Source organism: Marmota marmota, unplaced genomic scaffold (genome assembly GCF_001458135.2).
Source record: "Marmota marmota marmota unplaced genomic scaffold, marMar, whole genome shotgun sequence".
NCBI lineage: Eukaryota > Metazoa > Chordata > Mammalia > Rodentia > Sciuridae > Marmota > Marmota marmota.
This window is the reverse complement of record NW_025999853.1, coordinates 514,943-537,512: the sequence shown is the minus strand read 5'-3', so window position 1 is coordinate 537,512 and position 22,570 is coordinate 514,943. Positions and strand designations below refer to the sequence as shown.

General features: G+C 57.6%; 1 protein-coding gene across 2 annotated transcripts; it reads right to left on the bottom strand.

Moving 5' to 3' along the window:
• Positions 1-1,004: 1,004 nt before the first annotated feature.
• Positions 1,005-22,007, bottom strand: Tmem184b (transmembrane protein 184B). 2 transcript variants are annotated; one of them, XM_015482712.2, is made up of 9 exons: positions 21,757-22,007; positions 20,188-20,353; positions 10,596-10,686; positions 10,120-10,195; positions 7,392-7,483; positions 6,522-6,691; positions 5,895-6,089; positions 4,121-4,141; positions 1,005-3,352 (listed from the first exon to the last, which is right to left on the bottom strand). In XM_015482712.2, the coding sequence occupies exons 1-9, from the start codon at positions 21,946-21,948 to the stop codon at positions 3,111-3,113; spliced, it is 1,245 nt and encodes a 414-aa protein (XP_015338198.1). In that variant the 5' UTR covers positions 21,949-22,007; the 3' UTR covers positions 1,005-3,110. The 2 variants fall into 2 exon arrangements, with proteins under 2 accessions (XP_015338198.1, XP_015338199.1); XM_015482713.2 differs by lacking the exon at positions 4,121-4,141.
• Positions 22,008-22,570: the final 563 nt, after the last annotated feature.

The window sequence follows — 22,570 nt, the reverse complement described above, 5'->3', positions numbered from 1 at the left end:
GGCTTCTTGAGTCCCAGCCTACAGGACTAAGTCTTACTCCTGGGCCTTATTCCAGGCCCATATTCCTGTCATCCCAATCTGCCAGGCCTCAGAGGGCCCCTTAAGGCGGGGTGGACAGTGGTTGTGGGGTCAGCAGAATCAGAGTTTGGCTCCAGGGTCTCTTTTCCTTGCTGTGGAACTTGTGGTGCTTAATTGGGTTTCTTGTAGCCTCGGCTTATCCACCTACAAAGTGGAGGTGCTATCAGAAGATAGGCAGGAAAGCACTGGGGCCGGAGAGGTTGAAGGTGAGGAGCTGCAGGCGTTCACGGTCACACAGGGCCCGGGTGAGGACCCTGTGTGTGGCTGGGTAGGGAGATGGTGGGGCTGGGGAAGCTGCAGAATTTGAGTGTGGGAAAGGGCCAGACCACAGGGCTTAACTGGGTCTGTGGAGCTCTCTTCCCCTCAGGCCGGGGCTCTGGCGGGTCCTAGATGTGTGAAATGCTGAGCACAGGCCTGGGGCATGGGCAGCAGGAAGCCTTGGGAGGGACCAGTGGCTGTTACCTCGAGGTTACTGGGAATTTCCCCCACCCACGCTGCATTCCTGAGAGCTCCTGTCAGCTGGAGGCTGGGCCCCAGCAAGGAATGAGGGTGGAGGGAAGGTGCCTGTTGCCTAGGACCCCCACCCCAGCTTCCTGGCCCCAGGGTCCCAGGGTAGAGGCAAAGGGGAGCTTGGTATTCTGGAGGATCCCTGGAAGTCCTTGCAGAGGGGCTGCCAGTGACACTGGTTTCCCCCATGGCGCCCAGCCCTTATGTCACAAGGAGGCTGAGCTCCTTGTGACCTGCCGGCTGGGGGAGGAGGTGACACTTTGCCCAGTGGGGACCTGGATGCCAATTTTAGTCCCTGGCAATGTGACTCCCCTCCATCACCTAGACATCACACTCAGGAAGGACGAAGTGGACACCCCCCCCCCAGGTGGAGGGGGGCAGGAAAGAGGCAGGGACAGAAGCTCACCGCAGGCAGGGGGTTTCAGTACAATCTATATTATCTCATATATATATTTCTTCCTCACTTTATTTGCTCACTTCTGTCACGCATTTAAAATGTCACAGAGACCAAAATAGAGCGGCTTTCGGTGGAAACTCATGGCAGTCATACGACGAGATACAAAACTAGGGACTCTGTCTTCTCATACATCATACAATTAATTTTCAAGTATTTTTATATACAAAGGGCTACTCTATCTGGAAAATAATAATAAAAAAAGACAAGGTAGGTTATGCATCCTAGGAAGGAGGAGGGGATGCAGCAGTTGGGAACACTTTCCCCATCCCTGTGTCCCCAGGGACTGCTAGTTCCTGCCACTTGGCTCCCAGCTCTACCTACCACGCTAGAGGACAAGCGTGCCAGAGCAGCCGAGGACAGAGGGGGCAGGAATCAGCAACACGCTTTGGCCTGGAAGGAGGGGCAATGTGTCAGGGAGGCAGACTCGACTCATGGAGGCAGACACGGGAAGGAGCCAGCACCGCTCCTGGGACAGCCTGTGCCTGCCAGCTGCCGCCCACCCAGACGGGAGCCCAGGGCAGGCCTCTGGGCCGCACGGGAAGGAAGGAGGTCAGGAAGGTTGCTGGGATCAGCTATCCTACCTGGACCCTCCCCTAGATCCAGGGGCAGGAGCCTGTTCATTCCAGGAGTGACCAAAAGAGCTTCTGGCAAGTGCCACCAGACAGGGGACCCTTCTCCCTCACTGGATCGAGGCTACTCCACTCCAGACCCAAGTATTGCCTGGGTTTCAAGCAACAGAACGCCCTGCTACACAAACGTGCACTACACCACGAGGCTCTTCCTAAGACAGGCTGGCAAAAAGCCCAGCCTGCCTGGGGACTTCAGCCCTGGATACACGGATGTGGAGGGCAAGGACAGGAACTGGTGGTCCCTGGTCACTCCTAAGGCCTGTTAAGGGCACACGGCCCAGCACTGCAGGATCCTGAGTGCCAGCAGCTTAGTAAGGAGTCCCCAGGGGGTGTCTGGGGCAGATGCAGGCTGAGGAGGGGGCTTTTATATGTGACTAAGGCACAGAAGAGATGGGCTGGGGGCCAGATGAGGCAGAATACCAGGCCCTGTGTGGACAGAGGGCCCTGGAGAGGAGTCTGGGACACCCTCCACCTCCTGGCTCCCTGCTGCACGGCCATCCCCACTGTCCTCCCCCAGGAGCTGGTCTGAAATGTGGGACACAGACCTTTCTCCTGAATGGGAGGGAGAAGCCCCGGGGAGAGGCTCAGCAAAGGCTCTGACTGCTCCGTCTGGGGGGAGGACTGAAGCCCGACTTGTGAACAGCCAGGCAGCTGGCTCTGCCCCAACGCCTTCAAGAGAAGGACCAAGTGAGAGGGCAGTGCAGGCTGCTGGCTGCCCTTAAAGGGCCAGGAGGAGGTGGGCAGAAGGCGGCCTTGGCGAGGACACCTGGGGCCCACAGGCCCCCTGCTTCACCAGAAGGGCTCCGAGGCACCAGAGCACCCTTCCTAGAGGTCCCCTGGTGTCTGGCTCTGATCCTTGCAGCACGCCAGGCAGGCCTGGGTCAGGAGGGACAGCCACAGAATGTCCACGTTCCCTCCTCCTGCCCAGGTTGAGGCAATCTAGCATTGGACAGGGTGGACACAGGGGGAAGCAGGCGGGAGGAACCTGGGAAGAGCCTTCCCTAGGCAGGGAGGAGCAGGCAGGCAGGGAAGAGCATGGCGTGGGGCGGGGGGCACGACCTCAGCATGAGCTCCTCCTGCAGGAAGGCCCGGGAGGCTGCAGCCATGGCCCACACACAAGCACTTAGGCCTGGGCATGGCTGGTCCGAGGTGCCTCCACCACAGGACGGGCAGCAGGGGTATGGGAGCTCTCCCAGTGTCCTCTGCCCTGGCCCGGGCAGGCAGGATTAGCCATGTATAAATATTCCTAAAGGCTCACGGGAGAGCCTGTGATGTCCCCAGACAGAGGGTGTCTGGCTGTTCCTCTGAAAGCGATATGTTTCTGGTCCAATAAATAAGGGCAACACCGAAGCTGTGTGGCCTCCTGGCCCCGCGGTGAGGCTGGAGGAGGACATGGCCCGCCCTTGCCCAGGTGCGGGTCCCTCCCCGCAGCGCCACACCTAGAACTCATCGTCAGAGCTGAGCAGGAGAGTCTTCTCGTTGTCGCGGGCTCCACTGAGGCTGTGGGAGCGCGAGAGGCTGTGGGCGCCGCTGCGCCAGGTGGGCCCGGGCTCCAGAGTGGACTGCTGCGTGTACTGCTGGTAGGCGGGAGAGAAGTTGTGGATGGCGTCCTGCACGATGTCGTGTGGGTTCATGGTCTCCTTGAGGCTGCTGGAGATGCTCTTCATGGGGGCGCAGCGGCCTGAAGGAGGAGGCAGGAGGTAGGGTGAGGGGTGGGCCCCTGCCCCGACCCTGCCCCGACCCTGCAACAGACCCCCAACCCAGGCTGTCATCCAGTCATTCCTTCTTGAACCAAGAACGGGTCCAAGACATGAGAAAGGACAGGCAAGAAGCAAACTCCGCTGCCCAGCGGGAGGGAGCAGCCAGGGCATCCTGTGGGCTGGCCTCCGGCCAGAGGCAAAGTGATACACCGTTTGGGGAAGCCAGGGCGGGAGAAAGGGACCCCAATAGAGACTGGCGAGCTGCAGGCATGAGCCTGGAATGCCCCCGGCTCCGCAGTGCCAGGCCCACACCCTGCCCCGGGAGGGTTCCTCTGTGGGGAGGGGACCAGGCTGGCTTCCCCCTAGAGAGGACATGCTTCTTCCTAATCCCCTCTAATGATGCGTTCCCTCAGGCTCAGAGGGGAGAAATGGCCCAGGCCACCAGGCACAAGTGAACAACCCAACTCTGGGTTCGGAATGAGACCCCAGTCTCCCCACCCCCCATGTCCTCTGCCATGAAAACAGCACTGAAGGCCCTGTGCCCAGAACCACACAGGGCATGTTCCAGAACAATGGGAAATCAGACAAATGCAGGTGGAGGGGCCTCGCAGGCAGGTGCTGGGGCTCTCCCACCTTAGGGGTGCCTGCAGGGAGGAGAAGCGGACACACAGGAGCTACAGAGAGGCATGCTGGTGACAGTGACCAGAAGTGACGTGCAGGACAGACGTGCAGACAAGAGTGGGACCTACCGTAAGGGCCGTATGTTGGCACTGCCCACGGCCGAACCCAGGGCAAATGCAAGGCAAAGGGGCAGGGAGAGAAGCCGGAGGCAGAGAAGACAAGAGAGCTCAGTGAGCACTACGCCCACCCCAGGCCCTTGGCCCACCCCCACCCGGGCACCTCAGCAGCTCCCACTGCCCCCACCCCCGAGGCCTGAGGGGACATCTGCCCAGGGATGACTCTTCCTATGGTGCTCACACTCACAAAGGGCACCCCGGCTACAGGTGTCCCCTGTTCCACCTTTTCTCAGGCTTGGCCAGAGCCACCTCTGCATGGAGTGGCCATTCCTCACACCTCAAGGCTCAGCAGAGCTGGCCTTCACCCTAGGGTGACAGGGGCTGGGCACCTCAGAGGCTGGGCCAGGAGCCTTTGCCCATGGGCCCTGGGCCTAGGCCAGAGGGAGGCAAGCTCGGCCAGCAGCAGCTGTCCCTGGCCTGGCAGTACAGCCAGTCAGGCTACTGCTTGCTGGGGTGGGTGTGTCTGAGGGGACAGCGAGCGCAGGATGCCCAGGCTGGCGGTAGGAAGCCTCTGCAGAGCCCGAGGTATGGAAATGGTTCTCCACTACAGCCCTGCCTGCTCTGGGGACAGTCCCAGGCTCCAGGCCCCAGGCCCCAGGTAGCATTCCCATGGATATAGGCTCTGCCAGACCAGGTCCAAGGGACAAGGCCCTCAGTGCTGGGTGGGCATCTGTAAGATCCTCCCCACTTTGGGGGTAAAAATGGGGGTCTGGAGGGGAAATAGGTGGGGACCTCCCAGTTGGCAGAGAGTTGGACAGTGTGACCAAAGACTGAAGAGTGATTGAGAGCCCAGCGGCAGGAGTGCCCGCAGGACAAAGTCCAGCAGAGGAGTTTCAGTGCTCTTTCCAAGCAGGGCAGCGACGGGGAGGACCTGGGCTGAGAGGCTCCCTCTCCTCGCCCTGCCACCTCCTCCTTCTCCTGAAACAGGTCCCCATCCTCCCAGCCCACTGCTTATCCAGTCACCAAGGAGCTCTAAGGCAAGTGCTGCCCCAGACAGAGTGTGGGGCGGGCACGGGGTTAGAGGGCTCCAGACCTTCTTGGCACAGGGGGTGAGTCTGCTACCACCTTCCAACTAGGAGATCAGCAGGTGTAAAGAGAAAGCTGTCAGACCTCACACCACCTGTTTCTTAGGAGTAAGCACGGTATTTTGTTTTTAAAGAAATTTAAAGAGGCCTGTAATCCCAGTGGCTCAGGAGCCAGCCTCAGCAAAAAGCCAGGTGCTAAGTAACTCAGTGAGACCCTGTCTCTAAATAAAATACAAAAAATAGGACTGGGGATGTGGCTCAGTGGTAGAGTGCCCCTGCGTTCAATCCCTGGTACCCAAGCCCCAACCAAAAAAAGAAAGAAAAAAAAAAAAGAAATTTAAAGAGGATAGAAGTGGAGGACAACAGAGAAGCAAGGCCTGGCCATCGGGAGCCTGGGGATCTGCCTATTCAGTCTCCTGCCAGTCTTTCCCGTCATCCCTGTGTCCACACTGGGACCTACTCCAAGGGACAGGTGAGCTTAGCTTCCAGGACCATATCAGTAGTGCCAGCGATGGGGAGGGGTCTCTCCTGGTCCTGCCATCCCCTCTCCCCAACCTCTGAGGCCCTTCTCCCACTGGGGTTCGCCCCTGCAGGGCACTGGAGGATGGCAGGTGCTCTGGAACTCTGCTCCCCCCACTAGAGTCACCCCAGACCCTGGCTCCTTTCCCCCACTAGAGTCACCCCCAGACCCTGGCTCCTACCTTGAGCGTCCAGCCTCTTGTCAGCATAGGCCTTGTAGGTGAAGGCGTGTCGCAACGCCAGGGCCGCGAAGAACATCTCCACGCAGATGATGAAGTCCTGGTAGCCAGCGGCCACCGTGCCCTCGCCCACCGACACGCGGGCCGAGTGGATCTTGGGGATGGCGCCACACTTTTCCAGGATGGCCAGCAGCATGCCTGAGGGGAGGCGCCACCTGGCCCGTGAGGACTTCCAGGCCCCTCTCCCACACACCCCCAGACACCCTCAGGCCCACTATAGTGGTAAGGGAGCACGGCTGCAGGACAGGGTTGGTGACACAAAGCCAAGGCCTCCAGAAAGCCACTCTCCCAGCTCCTTGCCAGTCACCTAAAAGAGGTGACTGAGACATCAATTACACGGGGTCCCTGGGGTCCTCCATCCATGAATTAGCTCTGCCGGAGCTTCCCAAAGCTTCTCTAAAAAGCCCTGGAAGGTGCAGAGAGCGCCCCATGGGCCAGGCTCCCTGAGTCCCAGGCTGGGACCACCTAGGACAGCCCTGTGGCCTGAGCTCCACAACCCTAGGACCCAATCGCAGGGACGGTAGAAAGGGGCTCAGAGGCAGGGGCCTCACGAAGCTGGAGGGAGCTGACCTTGCCAGAAGGAGAGGAAGATGACGGACTTGACCATGAAGAACTTGAGCACAGGGCTGTAGGGGCTGAGCAGCTCCCGGGTGGCGAAGTAGAAGAGGAAGAGGGCGTAGAGGGCCAGGCTGACCGAGATGTTGTAGATGATGGTCACATAAAGGTAGCCGCTGGTGACGCTGCAGAGCGGGCACATTCTGGTTGGGACCAACCTGCCCTGCCACACGTGACCCCCGCACCCCTCCCCAGAGTGCAGTGATCTGCAGGAGGGAGGGATGGCAGTCAAGGGCACGCATCCCAAGTGGGACAGGGCTGTGCGCCCACGGTGCTGGTCGGCCTGCTCCCTCTGCTGTGCCGTGCTGTCCCAGCTCTGGGCCCACTGCTGGGACTCACTGGCAGGAAAACCAGAGTCAGGCTGGAGGCTACAGACTGACAGCCAGTCAGTGGTGTCTAAGTGGTTGACCCCAAGCTTGCTGTGTGACCAGGGTACAGCTCTGAGCCCAGTTCGCTCACCTGCCTGGGTGGGGCTGTGGCTGGGTCACGGGCAGTATGTGTGAAGCACTGACGAGCACAGGGCCACCTTCACTGCCCCACATGAAACCTGGGGCTCAAGCTGGCCTCTCGGGCTCTTCCCCTCTCACCCCCACCTTCAGAGTGCTCACTGGCCTTCACGGCTCCGCCTGGGGAAGCCATGCAGCCTGCGAGGACATAACTGAGTGGCAGGCTCACTCCTCGGCCAGCGTCAGGCCAAGTTCAAGGGGGGCACTGCCAGGCCTGGGCTCAGAGCAGCCCTGGAAACCCAGGAAGGGCACAGCCACCCTGCTAGACCAGGGCACTGGCATTCCTCCCACACACCCGGAGGGACGACCCACTGCTTACTCGAAGTCCCCGTCCCGGTACTTGCCGAAGGCCTGGAGGATGACGGTGCTGACGGCCATCAGCGGCTTCACCACGCAGAACTGCAGCGTGGCCTGTGGGGAGAGAAAGGAGACAGCGAACGGTGAGTGTGCCAGACTCCTCCTCGGGCAGGCCTGTGACGAACACTGGGGGGGGCACGCGGGTCCCCAAGGGGACTGCTGGCTACAGGAGCAGAATAAGCAAGAGACAATGACAACCCAAAGAGACCCTGTGAGGAGACAGGCATGGGGAAGGAAGGCCAGGGGAGCCCCAGCGACGATGAGGGACCATCAGGAAGGTGGCCAGCGACAACAGGGGCAGCTCCATACCAGGCAGAGGGAGCAGCTCATGCACAAGCCCAGGGCAGAGTGGACAAGCGCAGGCACGAGATCTGGGGAGAGGAGGCGGGGCGGGGGCTGGGACGGGAGCTCTAGAGCTCCTGGCTGGTTCACTGTCCCACACTGGGCCCAAGGCCAGGGTTTCTGTCAGGCTGGGCGGGTGGCGGACTGCGGGGCAGCAGGTGAGGAAGCGGCTGCCCAGACGTGGGCTCTGGAGTCTGAAGGCCGAGTCCGTGCAGGCCAGGCTGACTGCTTGCTGCAGTGGCAGATGTGACCTAGTGCTGCCTCCCTGCGACAAGGGAGGTGACCAGCCCCACAATGCAGGATCACTGCTGGGGAGTGGGGGTCCTCCTGGAGGGTTCCCCTCCAGGGGGCTCAGCAGAGGACTCTGGGAGTGCCCCCCCCAGAGCTCGGCAACACCCTCTGCAGGCTTCCACAACTCTCACACAGGACACTGTACCCCAGAACCGAGAATCACCAGTCTCCTGAGAGCAGGTCAGCCCAAGCATGGGGCCTCTCGTGGAGGTGGCTGGAGCTCTGGTCATCAAGGCTGAGCTAGGGAGGTGTCAAGTGGTACAAGGAGCTGGGGCAGCATGAGCTGCTGCAGAACCTGCTCCTGTCCCCAGGACCCGTTCCAGTCCGAGGGGCCCCGGGCAGCTTGCACTGGGGCTGCCCAGCAGAGTGCAGGTGACCCTGATGGCAGAGCTGTCAGAAAACCCCACAGAACTCTTCTGGCCCTGAACCTGGCCCAGAGGAAGTGGGACCCACACCCTTTGGGGAAAGGGGAGAGCGGTTCCCACCAAATGTGCATGGGGAGCTGCTGGGTGGTGCCTCCCTGTGATGTGAGACCACAGCATCCCCCGTCACAGAAGGGAAACTGAGGCACAGAGCAGCTGGCGTGGCCGCAGAAGCACCGGAAACTGAGTCGGCAGGCCCAGAGCCACTGCCCAACCACACCTGGGTCAGGGCAGATTCCCGGGCCATGCTGGACATCGCAGTCACCAGGAAGCCTGCAACACAGGCCAGGCTGGCACCACCACACACCTGTCCCGTGGGAGGGGTGGCTCTTGGTCTGGAAATCTACTTTTGGCAAGCACTCGAGAAGAGTCAGACACTGGGCTGCTGCAGGACGCTCAGGCCCCCTCGCAGCAGCTCTGGGTGTGAGAAAGGGACCAGAGGCTTCACCATTCTTTCTCATCCTACCTCTCCCACCTCCTCCAGGAGGAGAGCGGAGCATCTGAGCACACAGGCTGGGGAACCATTCACAACAATGTGTGGACGACAGAACTTCAAACGAGGCTGAGTCACAGCTGGACCTGGGCCTGGGCAGCTGAACCTGCTGTAAACAGCCGGAACACCCCACCCAGGCTGGCAGCTCTGCTCCTTCCCTGCAGCCTAATGGTGAGAATCTGGTTTCAGAAACACCCTGGAGAAGGAAGGCCTGGAAGCTGAGCTGCACACTTGGCTTGACCGGTGGAAGCTTTGCGGTGTGCCACGCTGGGCCTGGACCCTGCACAGAAGCGAGCAGAAGGGCCAGCCCTCAGGCAGGCCACGATGACTCGGCCGTGGGTTTCATTTTCCCTGTGACTTACTCGGTGATGCTGAAGGGACAGGCAGGGGCCCTGTGGAGACCAGGGCCAAACCAATGAAGACTGGATGTGTCACCTCAGGTTCTACCTCCCTGAATGAGCCAGTACTATGGTAAAGGCAGATCCATTACCTCACCTGTTCCTTACCATCACCCCTGGAGATAAGTGTTGTTATGTCTACTTTACAGAGGAGCAAACTAAAGCACAGAGAGGTTAAGTAGATTATCTGAGGTCTCACAGTCTGAGGAGAAGCTGGAAGTCAAACGTGAGTAGTTAGAGACCTGGGCCTAGCACTGAAGGACACCACCACATGTCTTCCTCCAGGCTACTCTGGGCCCCAGGGAGGGCAGTGAGAAAACCGGAAGTCACTGGACAGGAGAGAGAAGGGAGCCACGCGGGTCTGTCTGTCATGTGTCTTTAACGCCAATATCCTCCAGAGCCAGCCACAATGGATGAGTTTTCAAACTGAGATTCTATAGCCCATGGACTTTCTCTGAGTCTCACACATCAAGACTTGGTCAAAATGAGCAAGAGTTTGAGACCGACCACCTGCTCTTATCCAGAGCTGTACCAGAAAACCCCAGGATGCAGGTCACTGTCCATCTGAGCACATGCTACTCACCCGGTGCCTCCCAAACAGGTTAGGGCTAGAGTCGGGCACCTGGCAGGACCCCGCAGGTGGGGCCCAGGGCAGCCTACAGCAGGGGCCTCCCTCCAGGGCACAGGCCTGGCTTCTGGTCCCCAGCCCGCACCTCCAGACCCAGGCGGCTGCCACACACACACCTGTTTGCAGAACCGCAGGAATCCAATGGAGTAGGTCTTTCCCCAGAGGCAGCAAGTGCCGTACATACAGCTGGACCTGGGAGAGAGAAGCACAGACGGGGCTGGTGAGTGGGGAAAGGTGGGGCTGGGCAGCCATCCTCCCCGCCATCAGACAAGCTGGGGGCATGGAGCTGGGACAGCATAAACCCAAGGGGGAGCATAGCTCAGCCTCTGCAGGAGCAGCAGGTGGTGAGGGAAGAGGGCTGCCTTGGCCCTCAGCTGAGAAACCAACTCAGGAAGCACAGAATTAAAACCACCAGAGACAGACAGGAAAGGAAGGGCGACAGGAAGAGAAGAGACGAGCCACGAGACCTTCCCAAGAGTCCTAAGGAAGGGGTTTGCTCAGGAGTGTGGGAGAGATGTCTGTGTCCAGCTGACACCAGGACAGCCTGAAGAAGCCAGGCCCAGGCGCGGGGCTCCAGGGAGACTCTACTCACTCAATGGGCTTCCCTCGGATCTCCGCCATGATGGAGCTCTCTCCCCCGAGGTATTCATAGCACAGGCTCAGGAAGTTATAGATGACCAAGGCTGCGGAGAGTGTCCAGAAAAACCACTCAGCCCAGCAGAGCGGGCAGGCAGCTGGCGAAATTTACACAGCAACCGAAAACGAAAGAGCCACAGCCAACAGGGAGGAGCCGTGGGACACGAGACTGCCCCAGAGGCCGCAGGTTAGCACCGTCTAGATGGGAGAGTCTAAAATTGGGTGCCATTTATCCCCAGTGTCTCAGTGGCACCTACACTGTGGTAATACCCCAAAGAAAGGCACAGAGCGACAACCATAAATCCAGGATGGCACAGGGAGCGGAGGGCGAGTGCCAAAGGGCTGGGGGCTGGCGTGTGTACATTCTGGGCGAAATGGTGTCGCTCGCTAGTTATCTACTAGTTTGGTTCACCAGTCTATTTGTGTGTCACACTTTTACAACACAACGCTGCTGGGATCTCAAGAGACACTGTAAACAAAGAGGGAGAGGAGAACCTCCATCCGGCCCTGTGCCCGGGTGGCCTGATGCGTGCCCAGCTCTGCACTCTCTGACTGCACAGGACAGCTGCGCAGGCGGCAGGGCACAACCTGGGAAACTTGGTAGGCTCCTTCTGAAGTGGGACACAGCGCAACGTCACCATAGAGACCTGAAATCTTCATGGGTGAGCGATGGCCTGGGAAAAGTAGATGGAAATGTGCGGCTGCAGACAGAGGGGTGTGCGGCCAGGGCTCTCAGGTGTGCCTCACCTGGAAGGAGAGCAGGAGGAGGAGCCAGCGGGCCCTGCAGAGGGCGCCACCAAGGGAAGGCACCCAGAAAAGCAATGAGGACGGCAGCAGCCAAGACCCAGAGCATGGGGCAAGAGGACAAGGGCAGCCAGAGGGCTCCTGCCCATTTGGCCCCATCACCTCTGCAGCACAGTCCCTGAGGCCCCCTGTGCCACCCAGCTTGTGCTGACGGGATCCCTGCCGCTCCTACACTTCCCAGTAGCGCTGAAGGCCATTCTCACCCCAGAGCCGGTCCTCACCCTCTGGCATCTTTGTGCTCTCAGCTCCCACTGCCTGGGGGGGGCGCTTCCTCTCTGCACTCCTAGGACCCTGACCCCAGCTCTGAAGTCTCTGGGGACCAACATGGAGTCTCACACTCCCTCCACTGAACTGAATCAGCAGACACGTCCCAGAATTTCCCACAGTGGGCATAACACCCACCTACTGGCACAGGTCACCCCTAAGATGGCTCATAGCACAGGTCAGTCCTGAGATGGCTCGTGGCACTGTGCAACCAAAGCTGTTGATGCTGTGACCAAACACTGCAGTTCTGCACGGGATGCCATGTCACTTAAAAATGGTATGCAGGGTTAGGGTGCAGCCGAGCATGCGCCTAGCACACTTGAGGCCCTGGGTTGATCCCCAGCCCCAGAAAAAAAAAAATCTGTTTTCCTGAGAAGATACAAGACTTAGCCACACATAATCAGGCCATGCCCCATGGCTGATAATATGGAAAATAAATGCATGTCTCAATGTTGAAAGAAAGAAAAAGAGAGAGAGAGAAAGTAAGTCACCAACCAGCCTCACAGGTCATGACTCCTGAAAGGGGGCGTCCTTGCTCAGGATGCAGGCTCAGTGCTTAGCACACACCAGGCATGGAAGAAACACTCACCTGCCTTGACTAAAGCACGGAAAACCCTGGCGATATGTTTTTAGGCAGAAGTCCTTCAGCAAGTCAGAAAGGTGTATATTCGGGGCCCTTTATCCAGGGCTCCAGACTCCAAGCAGCACTCTGCATAGACACAGCCCACAGCACTAACCTTACTGTGACTGTCCCTCTTCCCACACAGAGCAGAGGGCTTGCAACTCGGATGGAACTCAGTTTCCACCTGCAAGTTCCACCCTGAGTGGTCCCCAGGGCCCAGCTGTGGAGCACGTCCTCTGGCAGGCTAGAAAGCCCACCTCCCCCAAGGTGGACCCTCAAGACAAGCCACAGGGACCTGGGGTCATCTGGCCCCTCCCAGGCAAGGCCATCCCTGCAATCTGCTCCTGAGAGGAGCTTGGCATGAGCTCAGGTCCCTTCCTGTGTCATGAGGGGCACGAGCACCCTCCTGAGGCCAGGGTGGGGCCACCTGATCATAGCCAGCTCTGCACCCAGCCGGTCAGAATCACCGAATTTCATACATCTCTTAGTTCAAGATTCTTGACCTTTTAAAGGTGCTCCAGGGCCAGCTGGTCTGTAAAATACCAATTTGCTGACAGTTTCCTTTAAAGAATCATTAGTGACTCAATAACAGACTCACTGATTCTTAGAGAAAGGAGACCATACAATTTCCTTGGATATGACTCAACCAACCCAAACCAAGGCCTGCTGCCATCTGGACAAACCCAGCCCCTTCGTAGGAAATAACGGAACTGCACAGAACACCATCCCCAACGTTCCAGCAACAGTGCCTAAAATGGACCCTCCACGAACATTCCAGAAACAGCAAGCAATCCAGTGGCCTGGACACGAGAGAGACTCAACCAGGAACAAAGTACTCAGCAGCAGGATTGTCGCCCATCCCCCTGAAGACCACGGTTCCAATTCTGGCCCCTGGAGAGGTTCCCAAGTTACAAAATGGCCCGGTGCTTCCCTAATCACCCACCAGAGCCCTGCCCAGGCTCCGCAAGAGGCCCTGAAGCATGTTAGTGACAAGAGACCCGCAGGTCAGGCCTGTTTTTCCTCTATCCTTTTCTGGGCCATCGACTGCAAATTTTTGCCCCATTCTAGCCAGCAAATCCTGAGCTAGAGACAAAGGTGATCAGAAGAGAAGAACCAGGACAGAGATGAAACAAGGGTTGGACTGGGGTCTTGAGGACTGGAGAGAAGACGAAGGGTCTTTCTCTTCATGCAAATGACAAGCACCCAGCCACCAGGCCAAACAGGCCTTATATGGCCCCAGGGCAGATCCCAGATGGACTTAAGCTTAATGGGGAAATTTTTTTCTTTTTTTTTGTACAGGGTTTTAACCAGGGGTGCTTTACCACTGAGCTGCATCCCCAGACTGTTTTAGTTTTTATTTTGAGAGCTTTTGCCAATAGGAGCATGCATCAGAAGCAGGGGTCCCTCGGTACAGACAGTATAACAGGGTCCCTTCCAACTCCAAAATCCAAGACTTCCTGTTTTCACAGCAGCTTCTCAAGCCTGGAGTAGCCTGGACAGGAAGTTGTACCCCAAGAGAAAACTGTGCTCCCAGCTGGAGACCCTGCTAACCAACAGCTCAACAGGGAGAATCAGAACCGCCAGGAAGTACCTTTCAGGCTTTTCTGCCAGCAGCTGCAGGCACATCCGGCCAATTACTCAGTGAATACTCGCGGGCAACACTGGGTGCCATGCACTGTGTGCCCACCTGATGGCCTTGGGCACGCTGGGCCACTGCAGGCTAACCTCCTCTGCACCCCTTCAGCACTCACAGCTGGCCTCAGGCCCAGCTGTCTCTGCTGCACAGAACACTGGGGATCTAGACAGCCATGGGGCCCGCCAGGTTCCAGACCCTGGAAGACGAGCCTGAAAGACTGCATCCTCAACACTATGGACAGACACCTCTGCTGAGTACACGGGGCCTCGGGACCTTCTTCACCCCGTTCAGTGGCAGGTGACTGATACAGGCAATGGTAGGTACAGTGTGCCACCCACAGCAGGCAGGAGACCTGCCCTTATGCACGTGCCCCGACTCTGCACCACTCCAACAGTGCTTCTCACCACCCCCAGTGCTGTGTCTGGCTTCTGTCTTCCACAGATTCCTCTGAATGGCTTCCTCTACCCAGATCCACTGCATTCTTGTCCTTCTCGGCTTCGTCATCAGCCGTCAGCCATGGCCAGCTGGAGCTACTACCAAGCAGTGTCCTCTGGCAGCAAACCAACCCTTGGCTTTGGGGGCCTGCACTTGGGGACCCCAGCTGTTCAGCAGCTGCACTCTCTCTACCTGGGAGATGGCTCGCTTGGGCCAGACACCAGAAGCTCCGTTTGTCTCAAGTTTGAAACAGGGTGAATAGAGCACCATGCTCTACCTGTTCCTCTCACACATGTAAAATCTCTTTGTCTATTGATCGGATTATGTCACGTGCCCTGTACAAATATGGCAAAATGAATCCTACTCTGTATAATTATAAGGCACTAATAAGAAAATTTGGAAAAGTAGTAAAAAAATAAAATAAATAAAATTTCTTTCCCTACCAAGAGTTCCTACTTCTCTAGGGGAGAAGCTGGTCCTGTCCCCATATTTGCCAAGTCTGGCTCAGAGCAGCTCCCAGGATCCGGAGGCGGAGGGTAGTGGGTGGGAGGGCTGGAGGGGTGTCTGGCCCCTGGGTTATCTTGGGCAAGTCTACTGCCTACTGGAAGCTGTTTCCACAGGTGTTTAACAGGCTCGATGATGTGTACTCTATCGGTGACAATGAGCTAAAGTGCTGACAAACATGTGATAAAACTGTAAGTGCCACATAACACTCGTGACAAAACAGGCCGCAGAGGGCAACCACAGCAGTCACATGTCCGCCTCAGGTCCTCTTTAGGGGGTACTCCCCACCCCAATCACAATCCAATAGCAGATGCACGCAGGTGGCTGGTTCCTGCCCCGCCTCTCAGCCCCTGCGCCCTGGCCATGGTGCACCCAGTGCTGTGTGGACTGTGGCCCTCACCAGAGGGGTCAACAGAGCAAGCAGGGGACCTGGGCAGGCTACCTATGCTACCAACTCAAGGTTCACAGGCAACATCCCCACCTCCTCCCGCAAAGCACAGGGAAATGAGAACAAGGGGCGAGGCAGACCTGTAAGGAGAAGGAGACGGCAATGGTGGCCACTAGTGACAGACATCAACAGAAGCTCTGGATGACGTGTTGAGGTCACTGACCTGGGCAGGGGAGGAGCCAGGAACTTCATAAAACAGCCCTGGGCATGCGAGCAGCTCTGGGGCTGTGGAGAGGGAAACTGGAAAGCGCGCCAGGTCCCCACGGAGCTACGGAATGCCACTTTCTAGAGGGACTGAGACAGAACTTGGCCCAGCTGAGGTCAGTAATGGGGAGACGTGCAGAAGAGGACAACTAAGGCTGGACAAGAAGGCTGAGGAGCCCCAAAGGTCCTTCTCTGCACCCATAACTTCGTCTCTCCTGTTTCCTTCCAAGCAGTAAGAGTAGCCTTTTCTGGGGAAACAGGCCCAGAATCAAAAGCCTGCACGTGCCAACTGCCCCACTGCTGCATAAGAAAGGCACGTGGTCTGCCACCCCATCGGGAGGCCCAGCAATTAGATGATTCATTCTCAATACAAAAAATAGCCAAGACACGAGATATCTGAGGAGAGCTTCTAACCAGACGAAAGAACTCAGGAGACAGAGGTGATGCAGGAGCAGCAGAAAACTGCAACTGACATCCCCAGAGAGAGTAGAGGAACACTCTGTCTCATGCCAGGAACAGGGGCCTCTACAAAGAATAGAGAAGAAAGCGGACGTGGTGGTGCATGCCTGTAATCCCAGCCTCTCCAGAAGCTGAGGCAGGAGGATCATGAGTTCAAAGCCAGCCTCAGCAATTTAGACAGGTCCTAAGCAACTCAGCAAGAGCCTGTCTCAAAATAAAAAACATTTAAAAATAAAAAGGGCTGGGATATAGCTCAGTGTTTGTAAAGTGCCCTTGGGTTCAATCCCCTAGACCAAAACAAAAACATAAACAGAAGCTAAAACACGCCTTCAAATTTCAAAGACACAATGATTTCCAACTTTTTTTTTTTCTTTTCCATACTGGGGATTGAACCCAGGGGCCCTCTACCACTGAGCTACAACCCCAGCACTGTCTATCTATCTTTTTATTTTTGAGGCAGGGTCTCCCTAAATTGCCAAGATTGGCCTTGAACTTGAGATCCTCCTGTCTTCAGCCTACTGAGTAGCTAGGATCACAAGGAGTGCATCATCATGCCCAGCTCCAATCTGGCATTGTATTCCTTGCAAATGGAACACACAAAAATATAATAAAGATACTTTCAGATTTCAAAAAAGAGAACTCCCAAGTGTCCTCTTCCTCAGGAAGCTCGCAGAGGATGCGTTCCAATCAGAGAACAAACCAATAAGGGAGAAATGCATCCAGGGAACAGGTGACACAGCACCGAAGCAAACACATGTCCCAGGAAGATGGGGAGTGATGGCACCAGGGCAGCGCTAAGCAGTGGAGGCCGGAGGGTGAGCAGTCCACCCACAGCAGAGGGAGCAATGCAGCTAGGAAAGGCCGGAGCCCACAGGTTCCGTGCAACAAGCCCAACAGCGTACAGGGCCAGGGCTGGTCTTTAAAAATTCAGTGGGTGCACTTGGGAATAAGTGGACAGCAGACACAGAACACTGAGCAAACTAAGAAGCAGGACCAACAGTCCCCAAAGGAAAACCCCCCAAACAAATTGAGATACATAATGATGCAATGCAGAATTAAAAAAAAAAAAAATCACAACAGGGCTGGGCTGTAGCTCAGCTGGTAGAGTGCTTGCCTGGCATGCACACGGCCCTGGATTCAAACCCCAACACCACAAAAAGAAGAAAAAAAAAATCACAACAGTCATTTTGAAAGATGAGGGTAAGCAAAGTGTATGTGAACACGTGTGTGGGGGTGCGGGGTTGCCTGCAGCAAGACCGTCCACAGAGCAGGGCACTACCAACACCACAGCCAGCTGGAAACCAAGAAACAAGACACTGTTAGGTCATTCTAGAACAACACAGTTGAAAACGCTGTAAACCTGAAGTGTGGAGCTGATGAGGCAGTTTTGAGTTTCAACCACATGCATGTATTACTTTAACAAAAATAACTTCTTAGCATGTGATTTTTTGTTGTTGTTTGTTTGGGGGTTTTTTTTGTTTTGTTTTTTTGGTACCAGGGATTGAACTCAGGGGCACTCGACCACTGAGCCACATCCCCAGCCCCATTTTGAATTTTATTTAGAGACAGGGTCTCACTGAGTTGCTCAGCACCTTGCTTGGCATGATTTTAATCAGCTTTTTGTTTTGTTTCGAGGCTACTGTGTGATGCCCAGACCTCGCATGGGCTGGCTGGGGTAAGGGTTCTCTGGCCCAGGCCCCTTGCAGGCCTTGGGGTGCCGAGGAGAGGGTGTGGAAGGGGGAAGGTAAACAAGTGGGAGGCCTAAGTTTCAAGGGGTAGCTACACAGACAGAGGGACGGGGTGGGGAGAGACCTGTGTGGAGGTGCGGGAGGGACAGGTAGGCCAGGCCCGGCGCACTGGCTCAGACTCCAAGAGCCGGTCAAGTCCAGGGTAGCTGCCTGCTGTGGGAAGACTCCCTGGGAGAGCCCAGGCAGGAACAGTAGTGTTGCTAGGAGATGGCTGAACAGGGGACAGGCTTCCAGGGCTTCTTGGGCTGGGAGGTGGGCCAGGGCAGGCAGCAGGGTAGGGGCATGGGGGACAGGGACAAAGAGGCTGCTGGAGTGGGGTGCCCACAACCATCTGCCACCACCTCTGGGACACAGAGCAAGGGCCAAGCAGAGGTTCTCTGACTGTGCCCCTGTCTTCTGCTAAACACTCCAACTTCAGGGCCAGCCAAGAAGGGGGTCTAGTCTCACTAGTCCCCCTTGGCAGGAACAGCCTTTTGCTTCTGGGTGAAGGCTGTCCAGGGCACCCATGCGAACCTGGCACCTAAGGGAAAAGGACTCTCGGCCCTGCCCCAGTCCCAGAGGTTCCCCTGGGGACTCCAAGAACAACAGATGCCACAGCTAGAGCCCTAGTCCAGCTGGGGGTGGGCCCCCGCATACCTTCGCATTCTCTCCTGGAAGCACGGGGCAGGAGCACTGCGAATCAATGAGGCCCCACCAGTTAATAAAGTCCCTTCTTTGTTCAAAAGTTATGGGGTGGGCTGGGGGTGTCGCTCAGTGGCAGAGCGCATGCTTAGCGAGGGCGAGGCCCTTCGTTCCATCGCAGCACCAATACAAAATAATTATTTTATAACACTTCCCATGTGCGTGGCTCCACCTGGCCTGGGCCACACACCCGACTGAGCCTGCTTTCCTGGGGCTGGGTCTCCTGAGGCAGAGAATGAACAAGGACTGTGACCTGTGTGGCCGAGGAGGGCAGTCGGGGTGCTGGCAGCGTGCAGCACGGGAGCCTCTCCAGCTGAACCACGGGGGAGCGAGTAAGGCGAGAGGGGGCAGGCCACAGGGGGGTGGGGAACGGGTTCCCAGGTGCCAGGGAAATGGCACAGGGACAGAAAACCCCTGATGCATTCTTGCTAGAAAAGAGGCCAATGTGGCTGCAAAGGAGGGGGCGAGGGCAGGTGTGGAGGTGGAGGGGGACGCAGCAGGGAGGGTGCTGTGTAGGCACCTCCATTTCCTTGCCAAATTCAAAGGCATTTCCATGTCCTGTGAGCCCTGGGGATTCACAAGGCTCCACGTGGGACAGGAGGAAAGACTCCAGCTGCTTGGGGTTGAGAGTGCTACACCCCAACATTCACAAAGCCCAGTCACAGCAACCCTTCCAGGGTCAGCAAAGCAAGCAGCTGCCGGGCACGGATGGACCCGCTCAGCCTGCATACACGGGAACCACCCCTGCCTGCTCGCCCCAAGCCAGCGGGCGGACACAGGGAGCCCTCTGCACAGCCCAGGAGGGTAGGCAGCGGGCGCTAGAGCAGGTATCTTGAACTCGGAGCTCTCTTTCCCTCCCTGCTGGCCTGCTCATGGCCAGGTCTGGGCCCACCGGACCATGACCTGTCTTGGGGCCTCTGGACTTTCCCTCCTCACCACCTCCATGTGAGAGTGCTCTAACCTGCAATCCCCAAGTGTCATGGTTTTAAACTTCTCTGTAGCCTGCAGGGTGGGCCCCACCTCTGTCCCTACTCCCAGCACAATCTCTCTCCAGCCACTCGCCTCTCTCTGGTCACGATCAACCCCTTGTACACGCCCGCCCCCCATGACCTCCTGGTCTGGTCGGACAACTCCTCTCTTCCAGGGATAGCAACCTGCTCATCTCTTTGTTGTGACTACTTAGGGGCCACCGATTCCAGAGGGCCGGGAGGGTGAGGGCTGGCTTTCCTCCTCACAACCCAGAGCTTGGCCCACGGCTGAGGTCAATGCAGGAGGCATTGAACCAAGGCCCACAACAGGAAGTGCATTAGAGCCTCTCATGGGACAAAGTCCTCCAAAGTAAGACATATGGGGATGGAGGACCAGCTGTGCCACCAACTTGCCTTAGATAACTGGGTGAACCCCAGCCACCTGTACCTGGGGTTGCCTGAGGCCTCTATGCACAAGAGGACCCCCCAGTGCCGCCTGCCCTACCTGGAGATGCCAGACCTGAGAAAAGAGATGCAGGCGAGGCCCCAGCTCCAGGCAGCCACCCAGGTTCTGGGAGCCCTGCAGCAAAGTGCACAGTGTGCTGCCACCTATGCGTTGACCACGTGCTGACCCCAAAGTGGGTAAGGAAGTGAGGGGTGAGTCAAGCCAGTCCTCACGAGGGCCAGTGCCCCTCAGAGAGGGCCCCAGCAGGCCCACCAGCTCCCAGCCTGTCTGACGCCCTCCCTCCTATCCCTGCCCTCCTACTGCCCTCACCCTCGTAGCAGTCACGAATGGTGCCGAAGTACACATAGTACTGGTCGTTGGTAAAGAACAGGAGGCTGAGCCAGGAGTCGAAGGCGTAGATGGGGACGATGAAGAGGATGCGCACGATGTAGCGCTGCTCGTTGGGGCGGCTGTAGCAGCGCAGGTGCATGTAGATCTGCAGGCAGAAGCACAGGGTTGGCCAAAACCCCTCTGTCACCATGTCCTCCCCGCCCCCCGCCCTCTTGCTCCTGCTCCTTGGGAGAAGGCACCTGACAGGGGGACAGGAACATGTCTCACTTCCGGCTTTGCCCTTACTCCTTTTATGGCCTGACTCAGGTCACTGACTCAGAGCCTCAGAGGCTCGGTAAATACGGGTGACAAAACATCCATTGTACAAATCACGCCACGGGGCTGCATGAAGCTGTCAGGAAACATGCAGAGGTGCTCGCAGGCCAGGCTTCCAGATAGAGGGGACTGTGAGACCTCACCCAGGAGCACAGCAGCATTAAGGACAAGGCCAGAACTCCCAGCCCTGCAAGCTCCCTGGGGTGCTCTCTGAGGGGTGCTCCCTACCCCTCCACCTTCCCCCGAGCCTGGCCTCTGGGGTCTCCCAGCAGCAGCACTGAGCCATCTGGCTGTGGCCACCCTGCTCTGTCCCTTAACTGATGGTGGAGAGGGCAGGGCAGAGGCAGCCCCTGTAGGGGACGTGGGCATGCTTCCTGGCTGAGCGGCCACAGCACAGGCTCACAGTGCCCCGTCCCCAAACTGAGGCACTTTGCCACCAGCAGTTAGCTGAATGAAAACGGGAGGTCAAAGCTGCCGCAAAGGCCGAGAATCGCCCAGCCCAGCCCGCAGCCCCTGCAGCCCCTGAGTATCTTGTCCCAGCTCTTGTGACATCACTCTTGGCCCAACTGAGACCTGACTGAGGAGGAAAAGAAAATTGCCTTAGATGTACAGGGTTTGAAAGGGACAGTTGCAGAGGAGCTGACAGAGGAGCTGCCCTCTCACTGGGCAGCTGCCAACCTCCTCCCAGCTGCCCAGGCCCAGCCGGCCCACACCAGCCCCCTCTGGGGCCAAGAGCACAAGAAATCGGAGACTTAACTTCTTTCCCTGTCCTCCCACCAACTTGCATGTGACCAACCAGCTCTCTCCCCCTGGCTCTTGGGCTCTGAAGCTTCTCCTCTGCAAGGGGTCCCTGCATTGCAACTCCCTGTAGCTTAGGCTGGACACAAGACCAGTCTAGCCAGTGACAGGTGAGCAGAAGTGACAGTGATGGCCATGACCCCTCTGTGTCATTTCTGGGTTGAGGTGGTCAAGTACCCAGTTGCCTCCCACACCCCATCTCCCTGGTGGTCAGAAGAACGAAGCCTTCAGCCCGCTGATGCTCGAGCCGCAAAAGCCAACCTGACCGGCGCTCGGCTGAGCCGGACATGAGCAGGAAACCAGCTCTACCAGGGGAGGTGCTGAGAATTCGGGGTTACCAGGCTCCTCTAGCCTGGTGTGCCTACCCCAGCCATATCTTGTTAAGACTAGAAACCCCTCAGGATCCTTCTTGAGGGGCCCAGACAAGCTGTGTACCTGGTGGCAGGTGATGAGCAGGGCCGTCCACACGAAGAAGCCAGAGATGGCCTGAGCAGCAGTGGTCATCAGGAACACAGGCTGTTCCATGGCTGTGGGGCTCCCCTCGGGGGTCACAGAGACGCTGGGTGAAGCTGCTGCAGTTGTAGGCAACGCTGGACCTGGGGCCAGCGCAGCCCCCCTTACTGTCATGGTGCCCACCAGCAGGAGGCTCTCTAAGAGAAACCCTGGGAGTGGGGACAGCTAGCCTAGAGAGAAGAGATCCCGGGTGAGTGGCGGCATCAAAGAGTCCTGCAGGTCTTGTGCCACCTCCGTGAGCCACCCTGACCCCAATCGTCGCTACAGCCCCAGCTCTGCCCTTGCCTATAGTCCAGGCCACACACGGCAGTCTTGTGAGCCTTTTGAGACCTTAGCCAGACCAGGCCGTTCCTCTGCCAAAACTCTCCCACAGCTCCCAGCTCCTGGACTAAGCTGATGTCCTCACAAGACTACCTGAGGGCCTGCCATACCCCTCTGATCTCAGCTACTACATTTTCCACCCCGACAGACGCCCAGCTACATGGACCCCTTGAACACACCACCCCTGCTCCTGTCGCTGGGCCTGTGCAATGGCCCCTTCCTCTGCCCGGTCACGTGGCTCACTCCACCCTTCCTTCAGGTCTCTACCTTGACCACTGGCTCCAACATGGCCCTCCCTCAGTGGCACACATGACCCCTCTGCTTTATTTTTTTCCAGGACACTCAAAATATCTGACTCTGTCTAACCAACTATATTTACTCATATTACCTATTAGTTGTCACCACTGTCCCCAAA

What these genes read in the sequence shown, in the direction of transcription:
- Tmem184b (XM_015482712.2), bottom strand. Translation starts at nt 21,948, where the DNA reads ATGACAGTAAGGGGGGCTGCGCTGGCCCCAGGTCCAGCGTTGCCTACA. An exon ending in TGCTCATCACCTGCCACCAG is followed by an intron (nt 20,354 to 21,756) that starts GTACACAGCTTG and finishes TTCTGCCTGCAG; the next exon opens with ATCTACATGCACCTGCGCTG. An exon ending in CTTCCTCTCCTTCTGGCAAG is followed by an intron (nt 6,090 to 6,521) that starts GTCAGCTCCCTC and finishes GCCTCCCCTCAG; the next exon opens with GCATGCTGCTGGCCATCCTG.